General features: G+C 37.6%; 1 protein-coding gene across 1 annotated transcript; it reads left to right on the forward strand.

Annotated features, from left to right (window-relative positions):
• Positions 1 to 55: 55 nt before the first annotated feature.
• On the forward strand, positions 56 to 15,376 carry LOC139935288 (uncharacterized). Its single transcript, XM_071929805.1, has 9 exons — positions 56 to 236; positions 1,838 to 1,948; positions 2,558 to 2,707; positions 3,532 to 3,670; positions 5,447 to 5,573; positions 7,896 to 8,080; positions 9,921 to 10,003; positions 11,772 to 11,933; positions 12,822 to 15,376. The coding sequence occupies exons 1-9, from the start codon at positions 126 to 128 to the stop codon at positions 12,957 to 12,959; spliced, it is 1,206 nt and encodes a 401-aa protein (XP_071785906.1). The 5' UTR covers positions 56 to 125; the 3' UTR covers positions 12,960 to 15,376.
• The last annotated feature ends 4,521 nt before the right edge of the window (positions 15,377 to 19,897 follow it).

Here is a 19,897-nt window from a genome sequence, read left to right on the forward strand (position 1 = left end):
CAGAAGTGCAGTGCGCCCTCAAGAGCTGAGGGTTTCGTTCACAAGCCAACGCGGTATCTCTTCCGTAAACATTTTTTGAAAGGTTCGGTGCTTTGTCAAAGAACAAATAATGTGAGCGAGAAAAGATGACGGAAGTTGCGCTAGATTTTGACCCGTTGGCGTTAGAAGTCACCAATGAGCTAAGTAATATCTCAAGGAGTAAAACAGGAACATGGGAGCATGAGGATTTAGCTCAGGTTTGTACATAATGATAAGGCTTGGGCAAAATAATATTACAGTTCTTTTGTTTGTCAATTTCACTTCAAAACGTTCTGTCAACTTTTCTTTTATAGAAAGTTTTTCCCAGTATTTTTGTCAAGATCAAGATTAAAACATCGAATGATTATGAAGCTATTATTCTACCTCTCTGAGAGAAATGTTAAACTTCAAGTCTTCTTAAAATTTTCAGTGGTACTGTTACGCCATTTCAGGATCAGTACAGTATATTTAAGATTAACCTGATTTTTTATATTTTATACTAGGCCTACTGTAAGTCTGTACTACTTTACTAGTATTGTTTACTATGGCTAAATTAATAGGCTCTTATTTATAGGGCTTTATCACATCTCTATATTATGCCATTTTAATATAATGGGCGTATCAAACTGCTCAGTATTTTTCCATGCATGGTACGTGGACGTACATTTTGAAGTATGAGGCCTATTCCTTTAAAGTAAAGCACCATGTATTATGTAAGTAATGGTTTACAAGGTGCTGTGGGCAATTACTTCTAAAAACTATAATAAGGCTCCTCTGGGGAGCCTTACTTTGAAGTATGGGGCAATATGCTGCCAATCAAACCAGAAACACCGGGAAAACCCCTACTCTTGTCGATAAGTGCACTGTGTGCTTTTTTACACAGGACCAGCAGCTTTATATCCCATTTGAAAGAAGAAGCAATGGTTTAGTGTCTAGTCAAGACTGGTACTCAAACCCACACTCTGCTGAACTGGGGCTGAAACACCAGAGTTTGAAATTGGTGCTCTTAACCGCTCCGTCACAACACTTTCATGAATAAATTTTTTTGATTACTTTTGGATCTGCCCAGCAGCTGATTGAGAATCTGTATTTTGGCAATCACATGACCATTTAGGAATACATCACTTCAGTCTCCGGGGCTGCAATCTTCCATCTGCGTAACATAGCCAAGATGAAGAGGTACCTAACCCCTGGTGCAACGGAGCATATAGTGCATGCTTTTGTCACCAGCAGGCTCGACACTGGAAACCTTGAATCGAGAGATCCTGCATGGTCTACCAAAGAAACAATTGTTGACGCCCCAAAAACTTAAGAATTGGGCAGCTTGTCTGGTAGTATGTACCAAGAAATGTGATCATGTGACACCAATCCTGAAGAGTCTTCACTGGCTACCAGTTGAGTCACGCTCTCAATTTAAGATCCTCCTATGTACTTGTGTTTCGCTGCCTTGTTGCCTTAGCCCTTTCATATCTCATTGACTTATTGTCAATCAAAGAACCTGTCAGAAATCTGCTTTCCTGTTCCGACACTTCCCTTTTTCACATTCAAAGAACTAAACACAGTTGGAGGGGATCGTGCCTTTTCTATCGCAGCATCAAGGATGTGGAATCATCTTCCTCAGAACATCAGGCAATCTTCTTCATTAGCAAACTTCAAAACTTTGCTTATATCTCATCTTTTTCAAAAGCCTACTGTACGGCGCTATGGGCAATGACTGTTGGATTAGCACCTTATAAATTTAACAATTTAGTGATTGATTGATTGATTTTACTAGTCTTATACAAATGCCTAGTTCTCATGAATCCATTTGACATTTCAGGTGCGATACAAAGTTCTGCGAGGTCATAAAGAAGGCATCAATTGTTGTCAGTTTTGTGTGAATGACACCCGCATCTTGACGGCAGCAGACGATAAAACATGCTCCCTCTGGGTAACTATAATTATCTGCTTGAAATTATTGCCCCGAATTTGCATGAATGTTAAAAAAAGGGGATTTGAGGCATTGCATGGTGAGGTATCAATTGTTACTAAAAGTTATGAAATTCAAAGAGTACTTAAAAATCTCTAGTTTTCAAGAAACTTCCTTTGCCGTTTGCCTTACTTTAATTAATTTAAGAAATATAAAAAGTTATATATAACTGGAAGACCAAAAGATTTTCTACAAAGTGTTGTCTGTTGAATTTGGGTGGATCAGAGCTGGGTGGGATCTTCCAAAAACATGTCCTTGCCTGCCCACTTCTTGCTGCCCTGTGGAGAAACCAGTATTTATATCAGCTCATCTTTCTTTTACACTTCTAAAAGGGTGGACACTTTATTCTAAAAATCTTGCCACTGCCCTAAAGCTATTCAACCTTTACAAGGCTGACTCCTACAGCCCCAATGAGTTGAAATGTATAATAATCTCAAGTTGTCTGCTTTTAAAGGTTGTTCCCCTCTCTCATCATGGCACAATTAGTCTTAAATTTCTTCAAAATTCTCCTTTCAGTGAAAAATTTGTGAAGTGAAATAATGACACTTTGTTTGTCTGTTGTTGACGTAGAATGTGGAAACAGGTGACAGAGAGCATAAATATGAGGGACACCCAACATGTATTACCCAGTGCCATATGAGCCCCGATAACACCAAGTTTGTCTCATCATGCTGGGATAAAAGAATCCGTGTCTGGGATGTGGAGACGGGACAAATATTAGTGAGTATTGGCTATTGAAATCAATTGTTTATTTTATTGCTGGATTAATCGTTGATGATTCAACACATTGTGAAAATTGGCTGCTGGTTGCTGATTCAGCATGTTCCTTGAACAGGGCCCAATTTCATAGAGCTGCTAAGCACACATATTTGCTTAGAATGAAATTTCTTCCATGATAAAAACAGGATTACCGACCAAATTTCCATTTGTTGTCTGTTGCATCTTTATTGGTATTCAGCTGGTGTATGCTTGTCCTGAAAATCACGTGGAAATTTGGTTGGTAATCCTGTTTTTATCAAGGGAGAAAATTCATGCTAAGCAATTTTTTTTGTGCTTCGCAGCGCTATGAAATTGGGCCCTGATGTGTGTGTATTTTAAAAAAAATGTTAATAATAATAAATAATATTGAGTTTTTATATAGCGCTTTTTCACTCCCTACGGGTGTCTCAAAGCGCTTCAAGATATTACCCCTGGTCACTTGGCCTTAATTCACTCCTTAAAACATCTCAGCTCCCTGGTATTCAGCTTTGTGCAACAATGCGCTACTCGGCTAAATCAATCACAAGAACCATCTCTGCCCTCACAGGTACCCATTTACCCCTGGGTGGAGAGAAGCAATAATAGTTAAGTGTCTTGCTCAGGGACACAAGTGTCACGACCGGGATTCGAACTCACACTCTGCTGAACAGAATCAGCAGAGCTTGAATTCGGAGCTCTTAACCGCTCGGCCACGACACCCCATGTTGCTACCCACTAAGGAAATAATACTCTAACACAACACTTTGATGAACACTAATGTCTATTGCTTTATTTCTCTACTGCAGTGGACTGGTATACAGGGAGGTATAGGAACTTGTTGTCAATTTTCTCACAACGGGAAAATAATTGCAACAGGCACAGACCTGGACAACTGTTTGACGATATGGGATGCTCAGAATGGAACTGCTATTCAGTCCAACAAAAGTAAACATTTTTTTACAAACTTGATTTATGACTCTCTGCTAGATTGTACAAGGTTGAAAGAAGACTTGTTAGAATGAAATTTGAATATTTAAATGTGACCCACTCTGTCATGTCTGTGAAAATGATTCAGATGTTGCCCAATGCATTATAAGCTATGAACAGTTTAATGTGGAAAAAAAAAAAAAAAGGGGGGGAAAAAATCATTTTTTATTTATTTTTTTATTTTTTACGATCTATATTTGCATGGTAAACCTTTAGAACACATCCTTTTAGGCAATAAAACTATGAATACAACAATTTTGTGACCATACTTGTATCTAATTTGTATCCTTTTGCGCGAAATGGTAGTTGAAAACATCACTTTACTTGTAATTAGTTTTTCACAAAAATATTGTATTGGCTATATTCAAGCGGGAGTAACTCAGCAATGCGTACACCCCAAAGCTTAATAGACATTATACCAAATTACTGCTGCTTGTGTGTTCTCTCCAGCCAAGCATATAACTCAATTCTTGAAATAGTCAACATCTAACTCATTTTCACGTAGCGGGTCACAAATTTTTGTGCATGTCAATAAATCACTACAATTACACCCATAACATAACAAGTAAAGTAAAACAACATAGCAATGGCAATAACAAATACTATTTAAAGACACTGGACACTTTTGGTAATTGCCAAAGACCAGTCTTCTCACTTGGTGTATCTCAACATATGCTCAAAATAACAAACCTGTGGAAATTTGAAGGCAATAAGCCTTTTTGAGATTATGGCGGACACAATGATACAACGCATACATGTAGGTTTGGGTAAATTTGTCTGTATACACCAAAAACCAAACAGTGCACTCCTAAGAGTGTCCGCCATATCTCAAAAAGGCTAATTGGTTGTCAAAGTTGCGAGATTTGTTTTTTTGTAATGCAATTCGCCAGCCACACAAGGCCTGAAGGCCACTTCAAGGTGTGGGCTACAATTTTGTTTTGGTCTTCCACGGGCCAGATTCAAGGGCTGAAACAGGGTTAGCCCTTTACAGTCCATATGTACATTTTTTAGGCTTGGGTATCATCAATCAGAAGCCTGGCTGATAGAAAGCACTACCTCCCCAACTTCATGTAGCAAGTGTCACGACCGGGATTCGAGCTCACACTCTGCTGATTGAACACCAGAGCTTGAATCCGGCGCTCTTAATCTCTTGGCCATGTCACGAGATAATAATAGAAGAAAAACACCCTTGTCACACGAAGTTGTTTGCTTTTAGATGCTTGATTTCAAGACCTTAAAATAAGATTTTGAGGTTTCGAAATCAGATTTAAGTATTTTAGTGGAAAATTACTTCTTTGTCGTAAACTACAGTACGTTACTTCAGAGCTAGCTGTTTCTCACAATGTTTTATACTATCAACAGCTCTCCATTGCTCCTTACCAGGTAGTTTTTTATACTGACAATTATTTTGAGTAATTACCAATAGTGTCCAGTGATTTTCAGGTAGTTTTTATTGGTTACTTCATAGTATTGTAAACAAAAAATTAAAGAAATATTTAAACATAACTTAAATTTTTAAATTGTTTGTTTTTAATTCAATTGACAGCTTTCCCTATATTTAATTTTCCTTAGTTTTTCACTATGCCCAAACATTATTCATTCATAACAGGATTGCTCTTTGAAATGAGACTGGTTTGAGCTTAAACTTTATCACAAGAGATTGTCTGGCGATGTTTTGTCAGATAGATACTTCAGATAGTTTCATATCTTAATATTGTTATGCTTTAATTGTAGAACATCATGGTAGCTCAATCACAAGTTGCAAGTTCTCTCCGGATGACTCAAGAGTGTGTACAACATCCATGGACAAAATCACTAAGCTTTGGGATGTAGGCTCTAAACAGACCACCATTAAACTAGGGTAAGTGGATTAACCAACATCTCACATGGTTAACATTTCACTGCACCAGCTGCGTATATTTGACGTTCTACTCTCTCTGGTTTTGTTTCACAGGTTTATGGTACATGTATGAAAACTTCATTTGTGCAATAAATGAATGTACATTACAGACACTGGACACTTGGTATTGTCAAAGACCAGTCCTCTTGCTTTGTGTATCTCAACATATGAATAAAATATAAAAACCTGTGAAAATTTGAGCTCAATTGGTCGTCAAAGTTGCGAGATAACAATGAAAGGAAAAACACCCTTGTCACGCGAAGTTGTGTGCTTCCAGATGCTCGATTTCGAGACCACAAAGTAATTCTTAACATGAGGTCTCGAAATCAAATTCGTAGAAAATTACTTCTTTCTCGAAAACTACGTTACTTCCGATGGAACCGTTTCTCACAATGTTTTATACTATCAACAGCTCCTCACTACTTGTTTCCAAGTGAGGTTTTATGCTATTAATTATTTTGAGTAATTACCAATAGTGCCCGGTGCCTTTAAAAGAAACTGTACAATTGTAAGTAGTAGGCAATTCCACCCGGTCCATGGAACAGATTTCTACCATACACTTGAAAGATGTAATGAACGTAACCACCATTCAGTATTACATGTTCATTTAATTCGCTTGCGATGGTTCATCCCATAAAGATAGAGTCTCCTCCCATCTTCCCTTCCTGGACATGTTTGGTAATTGTCAAAGACCAGTCTTCTCACTTGGTGTATCTCAACATAGAATGCATAAAAGAAATCTGTGAAAATTTGGGCTCAATTGGTCATCGAAGTTGCAAGAAAATAATGAAAGAAAAAAACACACCAATGTTTCTACAATTTGTGTGCTTTCAGATGCCCGAGAAAGGCTTCAGCCTAAAGTCTTTCTCAGATTCAAATAATTTAGTGACAAATAACTTCTTTCTCATAAAATAAGTTACTTCAGCTTACTGTTGCTCCTTATACCAAGTTGTTTTTATTTTGTTTATATTTTGAGTAATTACCAAATGTGTCCAGTGCCTTTAAACGGAAACACTTTTCCAACTGAATGTACTTGTTTGTAGAACACCCTAACATAATCAATGCTGGAGTGTGGTGTTCATAAGACTCCCTTTACATGATGATTTTACAAAGTCACTTGTCAATATATTAACTGCAAACTGATTTTTGGGCGCGTACATTATTGGTTATATATTAATACTTTTGTCGCTAATTAGTCCTTAGCATCCACTGCGCAGACTAGTGGGTTGATTTCACTAGTAACAGGCCTGCCCCCGATTTCACGAAGCGCTGCGACGCGTCACAAGTGCAAGTTGCGACCGGTTACACGTCGTTAGTTGCGATGTGTATGAAATCGATTTCATCAAAGTTACGATGCGTTGGATACGTCGGAAGTTCCTTGACAACGAGGAAGAACATGTCGTAAGTTACGACGACCCATGGGTCGTCGTAAGAATGCTATGTTTCATTTGTTTACGCACAAAATGCATGAAAGGACATAACAATTACCACACGTAACTTCCGTGAACCAATCGGGAAGACACTAGACAACAAAATGGAAATTTACCCCCCCCCTCAAAAAAAAAGGACGGGTAAAAGAAAAGAAAATAAACACACGCATAACAAACGAACACACACAAGCTAAAACAACTAAACAAATAAATAATTGTAAACCATAAAACAAAAAAAATACCTAAACACTAGTCCGAAACGGTTGAGTGTCTGCCATCTTGAATGAACTATAATACACGACTGTTTCATGACCAAGTTGTACACAACATTAAACAGCCGCAGAACTTTAGCAGTTCATCCTCGTCCAAAGGGTTGTTTTTATTAAGAGTGAATATAGTTTGTATTGCGACTCGTTGCGCTTACGACATGTTTGGTGAAATGGATTGTAGAACTTGTCGCAGCCGCGACGTGTCTTAGGTCTGCGACGCATCGCAAACCCCACGATGCGTCGCTACTTGCGATAAGTTTCGTGAAATCGGGGGCTGGAATTCCATCGTGGAGAGGGCAAGATAATTTTTATTTTATGAAAGGCACTTCCATTGGAAAGTCTTGAAGTCAATGATAATTTTTTGAAGGGTCCCTAGGCTGAGTTCAGGTGAAACCAAGGCCTCCATGGCCTGGGTGTAAGTCCAGGCCTGAAGTCAATGTTTGTGTGAGAATCTATGTTCAAGATTCCCTGTGAAAAAAATAAGATCCTAATTATTGTTACCTGCCATTACAGTAGTAGAGAAATGTGTCAAATAATCAAAGTCATTTATGAATTAACCAACACATTTGTCATGTGACTCACAGTGGCCACATCAATATTGTCTCCTGTTGCTGCTTCAATAAAGACGAGCGTCGTCTCTGCACAGGCTCATGGGATAAACAGCTGCAGGTATGGGACGTGTCTACGGGTGTTTATCGAACAGAAGGGCCCGTCACATTCAGCAAAGGACATGAGGGGTCAGTCAGTGCCTGCAAGTTTAGTCAAGATGGTAAGTCACTCAGTGTTTGTGTACTGTTTGTAGTCGTACAAAACTGGTTACCTAATTGTAGAGTTGCAGATAAACAAAATGTTACACCTACAATAATAATACTTAGGCCTATAATAATAATATATTGCGCTTTTTACACCCGAAGGGCGTCCCAAAAGCACCTCACATTATTACCCCCTGGTCACTGGGCCTTAAATCACCCCTTAAACCATCTCAGCTCCCTGGTGGGGAGTATGCAGCCTGTGCAACATTAATATGCGCTATATGGCTAAATCAATCACAAGAACCATCTCTGCCCTCACAGGTACCCATTTACCCCTGGGTGGGGAGAAGCAATTATAGTTAAGTGCTATAATAAGTGCCTTGCTAAGGGATTCGAACTCACACTCTGCTGAACAGAAGCACCAGAGCTTGAGTTCGGTGCTCTTATCCGCTCGACCAAGACACTTTGGACACCCTATACACCAAGATTTTTATTTTTTCAGAACCAAAAAGACATTAATTTGACATTAATGAGACTTCTAGGGACACTAGGTGGCAGCAGACTGTATTGGTCAGTCCATGTTTCACATTCCCAGTTAATGTTTTTTGCCATTAAGCATCTCAACATCTTACATTACATTTGATGGGGCTATGAATAATTGGATCTTGGGTCAGTTGTTTACTTGCAGTGACACAGTAAGTCCCAAATCATATAGCATGACAAATAGACCAATCCATGTGAGGCATGTTTTACTACCATTGACCGACAGTTTCTGCCAATACTGGGCTTAAATCGCTGCCACTTTCTAAAGTTGCTTGAGCATCATTTTAGTTGCAGATACCTTATATCGTCCCAGTACTTTCAGAAAATATTGGTATAATGAATGCTCTTTTTGAAACCACGGATCCGTGTTGAACATTGGCTTGTGCACGGGCTTGGGCTCTGTCGTAGGTGTGTTTTAAGCCAAAAGTGCACCTTTTCAAAAACAACAGACAAAGCCTACTATATGGAGTCAAAACTGCGGCAGTTTTTTTTCTTCTTTTCTTTTTCTTATGCAAGTTGCCAGACACACAAGGTGTGGGCTACAATTTTTTCCAGAGGCCGTGGCCACCTACTCCTTGGGCTGAAACCGGGTTACCCCCTTTACAGTCCATATTGATGTAGGGTGTGGTATCATCAATCCAAAGCCTGGCTGGTAGAGCAGTAAGCAGTGTACCAGTGGTTTTGGAAAGGGCCTGTACACCTTATCCTTTATAGTACAGCCATCTTGCTGTCCCCTAATTCAAAGTTATGAATCCAAACTAAGGACATGTCTACATGAATGGCTTCGGCTGTAGCCAAGGCCAAGTGCAAAGTTCTATACTTCAATGTTGAAGCAGCCATAACAATAGCCAAATTCCCTTGATTCTTACTTGCCTTTAAGCCAGAAGCCGCCAACATTGTCAAACATGGTGGCAGCATCATGATCTTCAATTTATTTTCTGTCTGTATTTGCTTCCGAAGTTTTATCTTTGTATCTACCCAACATTAATCCACTGGCTTTTTTTGTAATCACAGGGAAAATGAGTCTATTAAAAATATTAGTGGAATTTGTGCATTGACGTCATACAGCGGTCGTCTTTTAGAGGTAAACTGATGATGAAACAATTGAAATTAATAGGTTTGTGCGTGCGTCACACAGGATGGGCCAATGAGCCACCACTTTTTTACCTCTACGTAAAGGCTCCCTACATGTACTCCAAGAATCCTGGCTTAGCAAAGAAATTTCTGGAATGCTTAGCTTGAAGCTACAAATAACTTTTTTTAAGTAAAAGGTTTTTAGAGTATGTAATATGAGATGTATGTTGATAATTGCAGGAAGTATGTTAGTATCAGGATCCTATGACCAGACAGTAGTTGTATGGGATGCTGAGAACTGTGGACCTAAGCTGACACTCAAGGTAAAGCCAGCAACATCTCATCAATCTCATAAGCAATATTTCTTTATAGACAGTGGACACTATTGGTAGTTGTCAAAGACCAGCCTTCTCACTTGGTGTATCTCATCATGTATGCATAAAATAACAAACCTGTGAAAATTTGAGCTCAATCAGGTTGTCAGGTTGCGAGATACTAATGAAAGAAAAAACACCCTTGTTACACGGAGTTGTGTGCTTTTAGATGCTTGATTTCGAGACCTCAAATTCTAAACTTGAGGTCTTGAAATCAAATTTGTGGAAAATTACTTCTTTCTTGAAAACTACTCCCCTTCAGAGGGAGCTGTTTCTCAATGTTTTATACTACCAAGTACCAACCTCTCTCTATTACTCGTTGCCAAGTAAGGTTTTATGCTAATAATTATTTTGAGTAATTACCGATAGTGTCCACCGCCTTTAAAGGGTCTGGGTACTTTTTGTAGAACCAAAAACATAATGTCCACAGATTTACACTAAACTTACAGTATGAAGATAACGATAGTAGAAAACTACTCTGAAAATATTACTCACTGAAGTGCTGTAGTTGTTGAGAAATGAGTAAAACAATGTCATGAAAATAATTTTTGTCTCAGTGATCATGAGACGAAAACTGTTTTAGCAAGTAAAAACGTATTATACCTAATATTATAAGGTACGCTTTCCACTATCATTATTTTCAAATGGTGTAAGTTTAATGTAAATCTGTGGACGTTGTGTTTTGTGTTACAAAAAGTACCCAAATCCTTTAAACAGATATTTTATACACTTACTATTAATAGGAAACTATTACAACAACGGTTACAACCATGTGTACATTTCTTTTGGATAAGTTTTGGCCCAAACATTTTGAACAGTATACTCTGCTTGCCTTCATGAGAAGCTTCAAATATTACTTTAAAAGCAAAGATGAGATTGGAACCAGTGTACAATAATTATATAATAAGACCTTTTTCCCTCTATTCTCTTTGAAGAAATTGTGTGTAAGTTGGGTAAACTTAAGTATTGGCAAAGATTTGTGTTTTTGCCAATTGCAGTAATTTGTGTTAATTGATATGCAGGATCAATCATATCTGTCTGTTATCTGAAAGGTTGAAATATTTTAATCAAGCTATTTGATTAAAAAAGAAGAAGACATGAACCATATTGATTTTTATTTCCACTCAAGGCCCCTAACACTATTGTGAACCATCAAAAATTTACATTTGGCGTGTCATGGCTGAGTGGTTAAGAGCACCGGATTCAAGCTCTGGTGTTTGATCAGCAGAGTGTGGGTTCGAATCCCGGTCGTGACACTTGCTACGTAAAATTGGGGAGGCAGTGCTTTCTGCTCTGGACTACCAGCCAGGCTTCGGATTGATGATACCCAAGTCTACATCCATATGGACTGTAAAGGGGTAACCCTGTTTCAGCCCTAGGAGTAGGTGGCAATGACCTCTGGAAAAAGAAACATTTGTAGCCCAAACTTATAGGTTGCCTTCAGGCCTTGTGTGTCTGGCGACTTGCATAGAAAGAAGAAAAAAGTATTGGGTATTGGGAATTTAATATTGTATGGAAATGGGAGGATGGGGCAGAAAAGGTGCAATAACTGCACAAAAAGACCAGCACAGCAGTGCTTAAAAAACACACAGTAACCCATAATAAATCTTCACTAAATGAAAACTTTTTAGTAACATTGAAATGTCACATAAAAGAGTGAAGCCTCTATTTAAATATTAACCCAGTTGTATATATATACAATATTTTTGTTTGACAGGGACACACGGACTGGGTTACGGATGTGGATTTTTCTCAGGATATGAAATGGATTCTCTCCTGCTCACGTGATCACACGATACGACTCTGGAATATTGAGAATAGTGATAATATACCAGTGGTGCTGGAGAACAAGAAAAACATGGGCCTTAAGATTGTCAAGGTTGGTGTCAAGAAAGCAGACTTTCAAAGATGCCTCTTATTTGCAAACATAATACAAAAGTATACAAAAACAGCCAGCATTGAATAATTTAAAGGGATGGTATACATTTGGTGATCACTCTTCAAATGAATGCAAAAAACTGACTTGGTTATAAGTATAATCAGCTAGCAATAGTTTAAAGGCAGTGGACACTATTGGTAATTACTCAAAATAATTATCAGCATAAAACCTCACTTGGTAACGAGTAATGGGGAGAGGTTGATAGTATAAAACATGGTGAGAAACGGCTCCCTCTGAAGTGACTTAGTTTTCAAGAAATAATTAATTTTCCATGAATTTGATTTCGAGACCTCAAGTTTAGAATTTGAGGTCTCGAAATCAAGCATCTGAAAGCACACAACTTCGTTTGACAAGGGTGTTTTTTTCTTTCATTAGTTATCTCGCAATTCCGACAACCAATCCAGCTCAAATTTTCACAGGTTGGTTATTTTATGCATATGTTGAGATACACCAAGTGAGAAGATTGGTCTTAGAAAATTACCAATCGTGTCCAATGACGTTAAAGCATTTTGAGAATCATTTCACATTGAAGTAATGTATTTATGGAGAAATTTATCAGGTTTTTTCCCCCAAATTTGAACATGAGAGGCGTTACTGACAGTAAGGACCCTTTAAAACTAATGTATTCAAATTATGGATTATTCTTCCTGCTTAGACATAATTCCTCAGATTGTTGGCGATATCTCAAAAATGCGACCTTTCAAATGATATTTTCACGAGTAAGTATTATTGTATATATTTTCTATTTATATGGATTAAAACAATCATTGCTGCAAAAACCCAAGGTATGCTTTTCCTTTAACCATTCTGTCTTTGATTATCTTGCAGTGCAATGAATGCGGTAAGCCATTCTCCATTTCTCATCTTGACGACCCTCAGGAGCTCAAGATGTGTGTTTTCTGTCGTCTTCAATCCACACGCGCTGCAATCAACCTCAATATAGATATTGAAATGCCAGAATTTTGAAAAGAAAAAAGGAACTGTTAACTATTTTATGCTGGTGTTGCAAGAGTGTTTATGTATGTAAGTTTGGAAGAACCCAAAGTTGGAAATGTAAATATTTGTAAAGATCTACAAACAAAGTCAACTACTTATTTATAACCATGATGGACTATGCGCCAGAATTTTAGTATGGATCCTTCTGTGATGATATTTAATGAGTGGCCATTTTGAATTTACTTGTCTGTCCATTATGCTTCCCACTTCAAAATACCCTTGCTGATTTTTAAAAAGTGTTTGAATTGATGTCACCATTATTTGGAGATTTTAATGCAGCAGTATGACTTTGATCAATAAGTTTTTTTTTAATGGTTTCTTTAATGCAAGTCGCCAGACACATAAGGACTGAAGGCCACTTCAAGGTGTGGGTTACAGGTTTTTTTTTCCAGAGAATTGCCTCCTACTCCTAGGGCTGAAACAGGGTAACCCCCTTTACAGTCCATACGGATGTAGGCTTGGGTATCATCAGTCCAAAGCCTGGCCGGTAGAGCAGAAAGCACTATCTCCCCAATTTTTTTGTAGCAAGTGTCACAGTTTTGCGTAAGCCCAGTGATGTATTTGGCTCCTTCTGATTGGCTCTTTCTGTTAGAGTTTGTTTACTCTTAAGTGGAGAAATTTGATTGAATAAATGTTGGTTCTTTAAAAGTATTTAACTCTGCATCACCAATCATTTAATACCAACCTCGGAATTGATACCAAAGCGTTTCAGATTTAGTTTTATATACATAAACAAAATTTGTTTATGCATGTTTGATTTTGAAGATTTTTACATCAGTAAAACTATGTAAGACAAATCGCTCAACTTTCACTAAATGTTTTTGCTAACAGTCTATTTTTGACTGTTGTGATCTATTGTTGTGATATAGGTTTTCTCGGTCAATTTCGGAAAATGAGCAGCCAATCTAACCATCAGCCCATCCTATTTCGCACGAAATCGAATGCTACTGAAAAGGGTAATTCGATTTCATTTTAAGACTAGTCAAATCTACTTTTACGTCATTCGATTTAACAAAATAACCATTCAATTTAACAATTCATCGAAGCAGCATTCAAATTCGCAGGAGTGTTTTTGAGGCGTGTGTTTAGTCATTCGATTTCATTTTGGGGCAGTCAATTGTGATATTTGTGCAGTCTTAAAAACGCTTGGTTAACTTTTGTTTCCTTATACGAATGTTAAAGGCATGCGGTTAATGTTTTGGCACTCTTGAACATAATATGCCAAGATGTATGCACGCCAACAGATGGTTGGTGAATATTTACAAAAAACAACAACTGGAAAAACATTTTTAAAAAACTTTAAAAAACATTAAAACACATTCAAATGTCAGGTCTTGGTCAGTTAACCATTGAAGGTCTCCCGAAAAAATAAAGAAGAAAACAACCCTTATGGAAACACAACTGGAAACATAAAATAAAGAAAACAAATTTTCATTTTTTGAAAGATTGATTGTAGTGTTCAACTCGACTTCGCCTTTTTGAAGGGAGCATTCCATCTTGAACCTGTGAAGGTACGAAACGGTTTGCCTTATACAGTTTATCTGTTTATTCGTATTTCTTTAGTCGTACTTATTTGAATCCTCGGTGAGCGAAATTGATTGCCTCTTTACGAAATTGAAAATGATGAACTAGCAAAATCTCTAGTCGAACCAGCTTTGCTAAATTGAATGATGATTGTGTGTCATGAAAAAGAATGAGTGTGCTAGGAACTTGAATGCCTCAAAACGAAATTGAATGACCGAATTCTGAATTTTGAAACGCAGTAAAAACCGGTGAGGCAAAATAGCTTTAATTCGAGCGCCTGAAAATGAAATTGGCTGCTCATTTGCCGAATTTGACCGAGAAAACCTATATTAACAAGGTGCCTTAGCACATAAGTCACCATGATGTACATGTAGCATTTCATGACGATTTAAGATTTATCTTTGGACAAAAGAAACTTCCCAAATCCAGCCAAGCCATGCACCTAGTTTCTGTCAGCTTCAATATAGCAAATTCTAGTTTGATTTTTTTGCAACCGGTAACCGTAGTACAACTTGATAAAAGACATCATTATTATATATTTATTTAATTAATTTCCCCGAGTAGTTACATGTGCCAAAAATATCCAATCATTATATCCTTTGTCTCACTTCTAATGTTTGTCTCTGCATAAATCAGGTGTGATTTGGCATGAGCGTGTTTGTCATGACATTCCTTGGAACAGACACTTCATGTTGCTGTAACATTGTGTAAATATTGTTTGATGAATTTGTAATAAAGTACAATACATTATTAACTACAGTATAGCCCATCGCTGTGGTGTTGTATTATCTTGTATAGCAGCTGTTCAAATAAATTTCAAACAAAAACGTAACTAAGCAGAAACAAGTCACCAGTTTGGGTTCTGTTATTTTGGACTTGGATGAGTTTGCTAATTAATATTAATTAATATTATTCTGTTCTTGCTCTATAAAGGTGGTGTGTGTGGTGGGGGGGGGACACTAAAGATATCCTGGCTCTTTAGTATTTTTTTTTTCAGTCAGTTAAATGGACCTCGCAGTTTGCGCGTGACTATCATCTCAACTATAAAGTTGTTGATGGTATATTTGTATATTATTTTAAATTCATCATCACTATCATTTAGGCTATGTTCATCCAGTGTAGGATGTAACCCTCCCAGGGTCGACGCCATTCGTTTCTGTTTCTTGCAGTTCTTGCCCATGTTGTTCCTGCATAAACCCTGATGTCATCTCTCCATCTTCTTCTCTGTCTATCTCTTTTCCATTTTCCTGTCCTTTGTTGCCAGTTCATTATTCTTGTTGTCCACCTGTTGTCATTTCTTCGGGCATTATGTCCAGCCCATCTCCAGTTAGCTTGTTTTATTGTCCTTATGACGGTCACTTACTCCCCCAGTTTTCTTTGGTATTTCTGTGCATTTAATCCTGTCTCTAATTGAGATATGTAGCATTTTAAATGGACACTTCGCCTTCTGCATATTAATGAAGACAACATATACGGTATTTAATTAAGTTAAGTAACCAAATAGTAAAGGCTATTGAACTGCCTTGACATAGGGCCTATATACTCTGTTTGCGGTCATCATAAATATAGATGCATTATGGTGCAATAATATCAGTTCTGAGGATCCAGAACTCCTGCGTCGGAGTATGGCGAAAGCAAGTTATCCCATTAGCCTACTGCATAAATGATAGTTTCTGCAATTTCATGTTTTCTTATTTGCTGAATAAATATAAGAAACGAAACCTCTAAAGTAAGCTTTCAATTTAAATGCTAATGATAAACACTGTAGACTCATAACGTGGTAAAACAATTGTAATGCTTAATACAACAAACTTATAATCTACACATTTCCTATCTTCATTAATTAAAATACTGACTCAGCCTCTTCAGTTGTAGCAGAATTTAGCGGTGCGATAATTTGAGGTAATTACCTATTGACAACTCTGTGATCCGATTGTCATTAAATAGTAATCATAGTAACAACAGTCTAATGACATATGACAGAGAATCAATGTTATTGATCGCACGCGGAATATTACTCAGCGGTCCTCTGGGGTTATGTCTCGGACTTGCGATTAGAGGCCCAAATGTAGGCTACTATCACAATTGTATGCAGGTTTACAATTAAAGACACTGAACACTATTGGTAATTGTCAAAGACTAGTCTTCACAGTTGGTGTATCTCAACATATGCATAAAATAACACACCTGTGAAAATTTGAGCTCAATCGGTCATCGAACTTGCGAGATAATAATGAAAGAAAAAAACACCCTTGTCACACGAAGTTATGTGCTTTCAGATGCTTGATTTCGAGACCTCAAATTGGGCTTGAGGTCTCGAAATCAAATTCGTGGAAAATTACTTCTTTCTCGAAAACTACGTCACTTCAGAAGGAGCTGTTTCTCACAATGTTTTATACTATCAACCTCTCCCCATCACTTGTAATCAAGAAAGGTTTTATGATTATAATTATTTTGAGTAATTGGTAGATTACTGATTGGTAGAGCTGACACAAAAGTGCTCTCATATTCTGTTCCTTATGTGAACCAAGGACAAAACAAAACAGGCAAAATAAAAGGACTCCATTGGAAATTCTATCTGCAGGGACAATGGGAAGAACAAAATATGTCTCCACAGGGATCATCAGGGAAGCAAAGGAATGTGTGTTTTTAATTCGAATGATGAACCTTTGGATGAAATAAAACAAAACATATTTGATGACAGTAATGTGAGTTTGATCATGAAGGAAGAATTAGTCCATGGTTTGATATTGAACATAAGGACATTCACATGAGTTTGTACAGCAATGTGCAATGACAAAATAAATGAGCAGACATTTGCTGTAAAACGCGAAATGTCGATATCGATAGCAAAATAGACATTCGCTGCACAGACCTATAAACGTGAATGTATTAATCTCTAATAGAAAGTATAGACATTCATTGCTCAAAATATAGTATAAACTTGTCCACCAATTGCCATTTATCAAATTGGTTTCACTGTCATGAAAATCTTCGCTCAATCCATTTCATAAAAATCCATGCACAATTTTCAGCTTGAGGTTTTCTCGAATAGGCCTTTGACTTCATTTCAGAGGAATATTTCGAAGGACATAATATAGTTGCAACAGTTTAGTATGAACTTCCTGCACAATCAGTGAAAGCTTTGAGAAAAAAAATAAACACTGATGGTTTTTTATCTAATTCCATGTAAAATTATGTAACGTTGACGGGTGAAAACAAAATATTACTTGAAGATTGTTGAAAATATCGTCAACATTTCTTTAAAACGAGATCCAACTCATCTTGTGTTATAGACGTTTGTTTGGGTTACCTTGTCTTTAGCTTTTCGATGATGTCTTTAGATATCAACTTAAGGTTGAACAAAAAAAATGACTAGACAGCGGGATCATAAACCTGTGACATCCGAGTTAAAGACACTGGACACTATTGGTAATTGTCAAAGAGCATTCTTCTCACTTGATATCCCAACTTAATGCATAAAATAATAAATCTGTGAAAATTTGAGCCCACTTATTGGTCGTCGGAGTTGCGAGATCAAAATGAATGAAAAAAACCTTGTCACACGAAGTTGTGTGCTTGCAGATGCTTGATTTCGAGACCTCAAGATCTAGTTCTGAGGTCTCGAAATCAAATTCAGAGGGAGTGGAAAATTATTTCTTTCTCGAAAACTATGTTACTTCAGAAGGAGCCGTTCCTCACAATGTTTTATAATACCAACCTCTCCCATTACCCGTTACCAAGTCAGATTTTATGCTAATAGTTAGTTTGAGTAATTACCTATTTCCGACGAAAATTACCTCCAGTCTCGAAAACTACGTCACTTCAGAGGGAGCCGTTTCTCATAATGTTTAATAGTTTCAACCTCTCCACATTACTCGTAACCAAAGAAGGTTTTATGATAATAACTCTTTTTACAGAGTTTCTTACTTTATTACGCCTTTTAAAGGCAGTGGACACTATTGGTAATTGTCAAAGACTAGCCTTCACAGTTGGTGTATCTCAACATATGCATAAAATAACAAACCTGTGAAAATTTGAGCTCAATCGGTCATCGAACTAGCGAGATAATAATGAAAGAAAAAAACACCCTTGTCACGAAGTTGTGTGCATTTAGATGGTTGATTTCGAGACCAAAAGTTCTAAACTTGAGGTCTCGAAATCAAATTCGTGGAAAATTACTTCTTTCTCGAAAACTATGGCACTTCAGAGGGAGCCGTTTCTTACAATGTTTTATACCACCAACCTCTACCCATTACTCGTCACCAAGAAAGGTTTTATGCTAATAATTATTTTGAGTGATTACCAATAGTGTTCACTGCCTTTAACCAAAAAGGCATCAATTATGAATAGGAATAACAGAGTTGTGACTCGTTCAAAAACGTTCGTTTAAAACCTTGCCTGGTCGTTGTCGTGCGATAAAGGCCCTCGCCTTCGGCTCGGGCCTTTATCATACGGCAACGACCATGCCGGTTTTAAACGACCGTTTAAGAAGCACCCGGAGCTCTAGCAACTGAGCTATCCCGCCCTATCTTTGTTCGGGTGCCAGTCGGAATGTCTTACAACCCGACACTGCCGTACAGGGGAGGACCAGTGACCACACCCAAGTTTTTAGTGCAACATGGGAAGCAGGAGTAGACAGGTCAAATTCAAAGTAATAAACCACAGAGGAAACTGGCAAGGTTAGATCTTTGGTTGAACACCGAACATTAAATTTTTATAAGGACGGGATTTGAACCTGCCACTTCCGGATAAACAAGCCGGCGCTCTCAACTGATGAGCCGTATAATACCTTAATGGTAACGAATTCCCTAACCTTTGTCAATAATTGGTCAAAGCACTTGCGTAATTAGGCTAAGCAGCGCTGGTTTTGATCGTTGGCCTCCCAAAAAGAGTGAATCATTTTAGCTAACGGTATTGTTGATAAATTTTTAATTTGTCTTGATCTTTGCACTGCTGGAGAACAACCAAGGGGAACGTTTTTATTGGGGCATGCGCCATGGGCACTTTTTGTGGATACAGGTGTGGCGGTTTCAGTCTTCCGCCGTGTTCAGTTTTCCGGGACTCAGTAAAGCAATTAACAATTTGACTTCTTTCGCTTGCTGTGCGCAGGCGTCGCATGACGTAATGTTACCGTATTTGGTTATTCGGAAAACTGAACATGGCGGAAAATTGAAACTGCCACACCTGCGCGTTAGAAGACGTCTTTATTATTATTATTGTACATTGTAGGTGTATAGATGAGTGATATAAATAACGTATAATAATAAAAAAAAAAATCCACAGGACTCGGGAGATTATACAGTGCTAACACACATCGGTGTATGAGTAAAACCCAAATTATTATATAATTTATTGACAGACATGATATTCCTAAACAAGTT

Source organism: Asterias amurensis, chromosome 3 (genome assembly GCF_032118995.1).
Source record: "Asterias amurensis chromosome 3, ASM3211899v1".
In the NCBI taxonomy this organism is placed as follows: domain Eukaryota; kingdom Metazoa; phylum Echinodermata; class Asteroidea; order Forcipulatida; family Asteriidae; genus Asterias; species Asterias amurensis.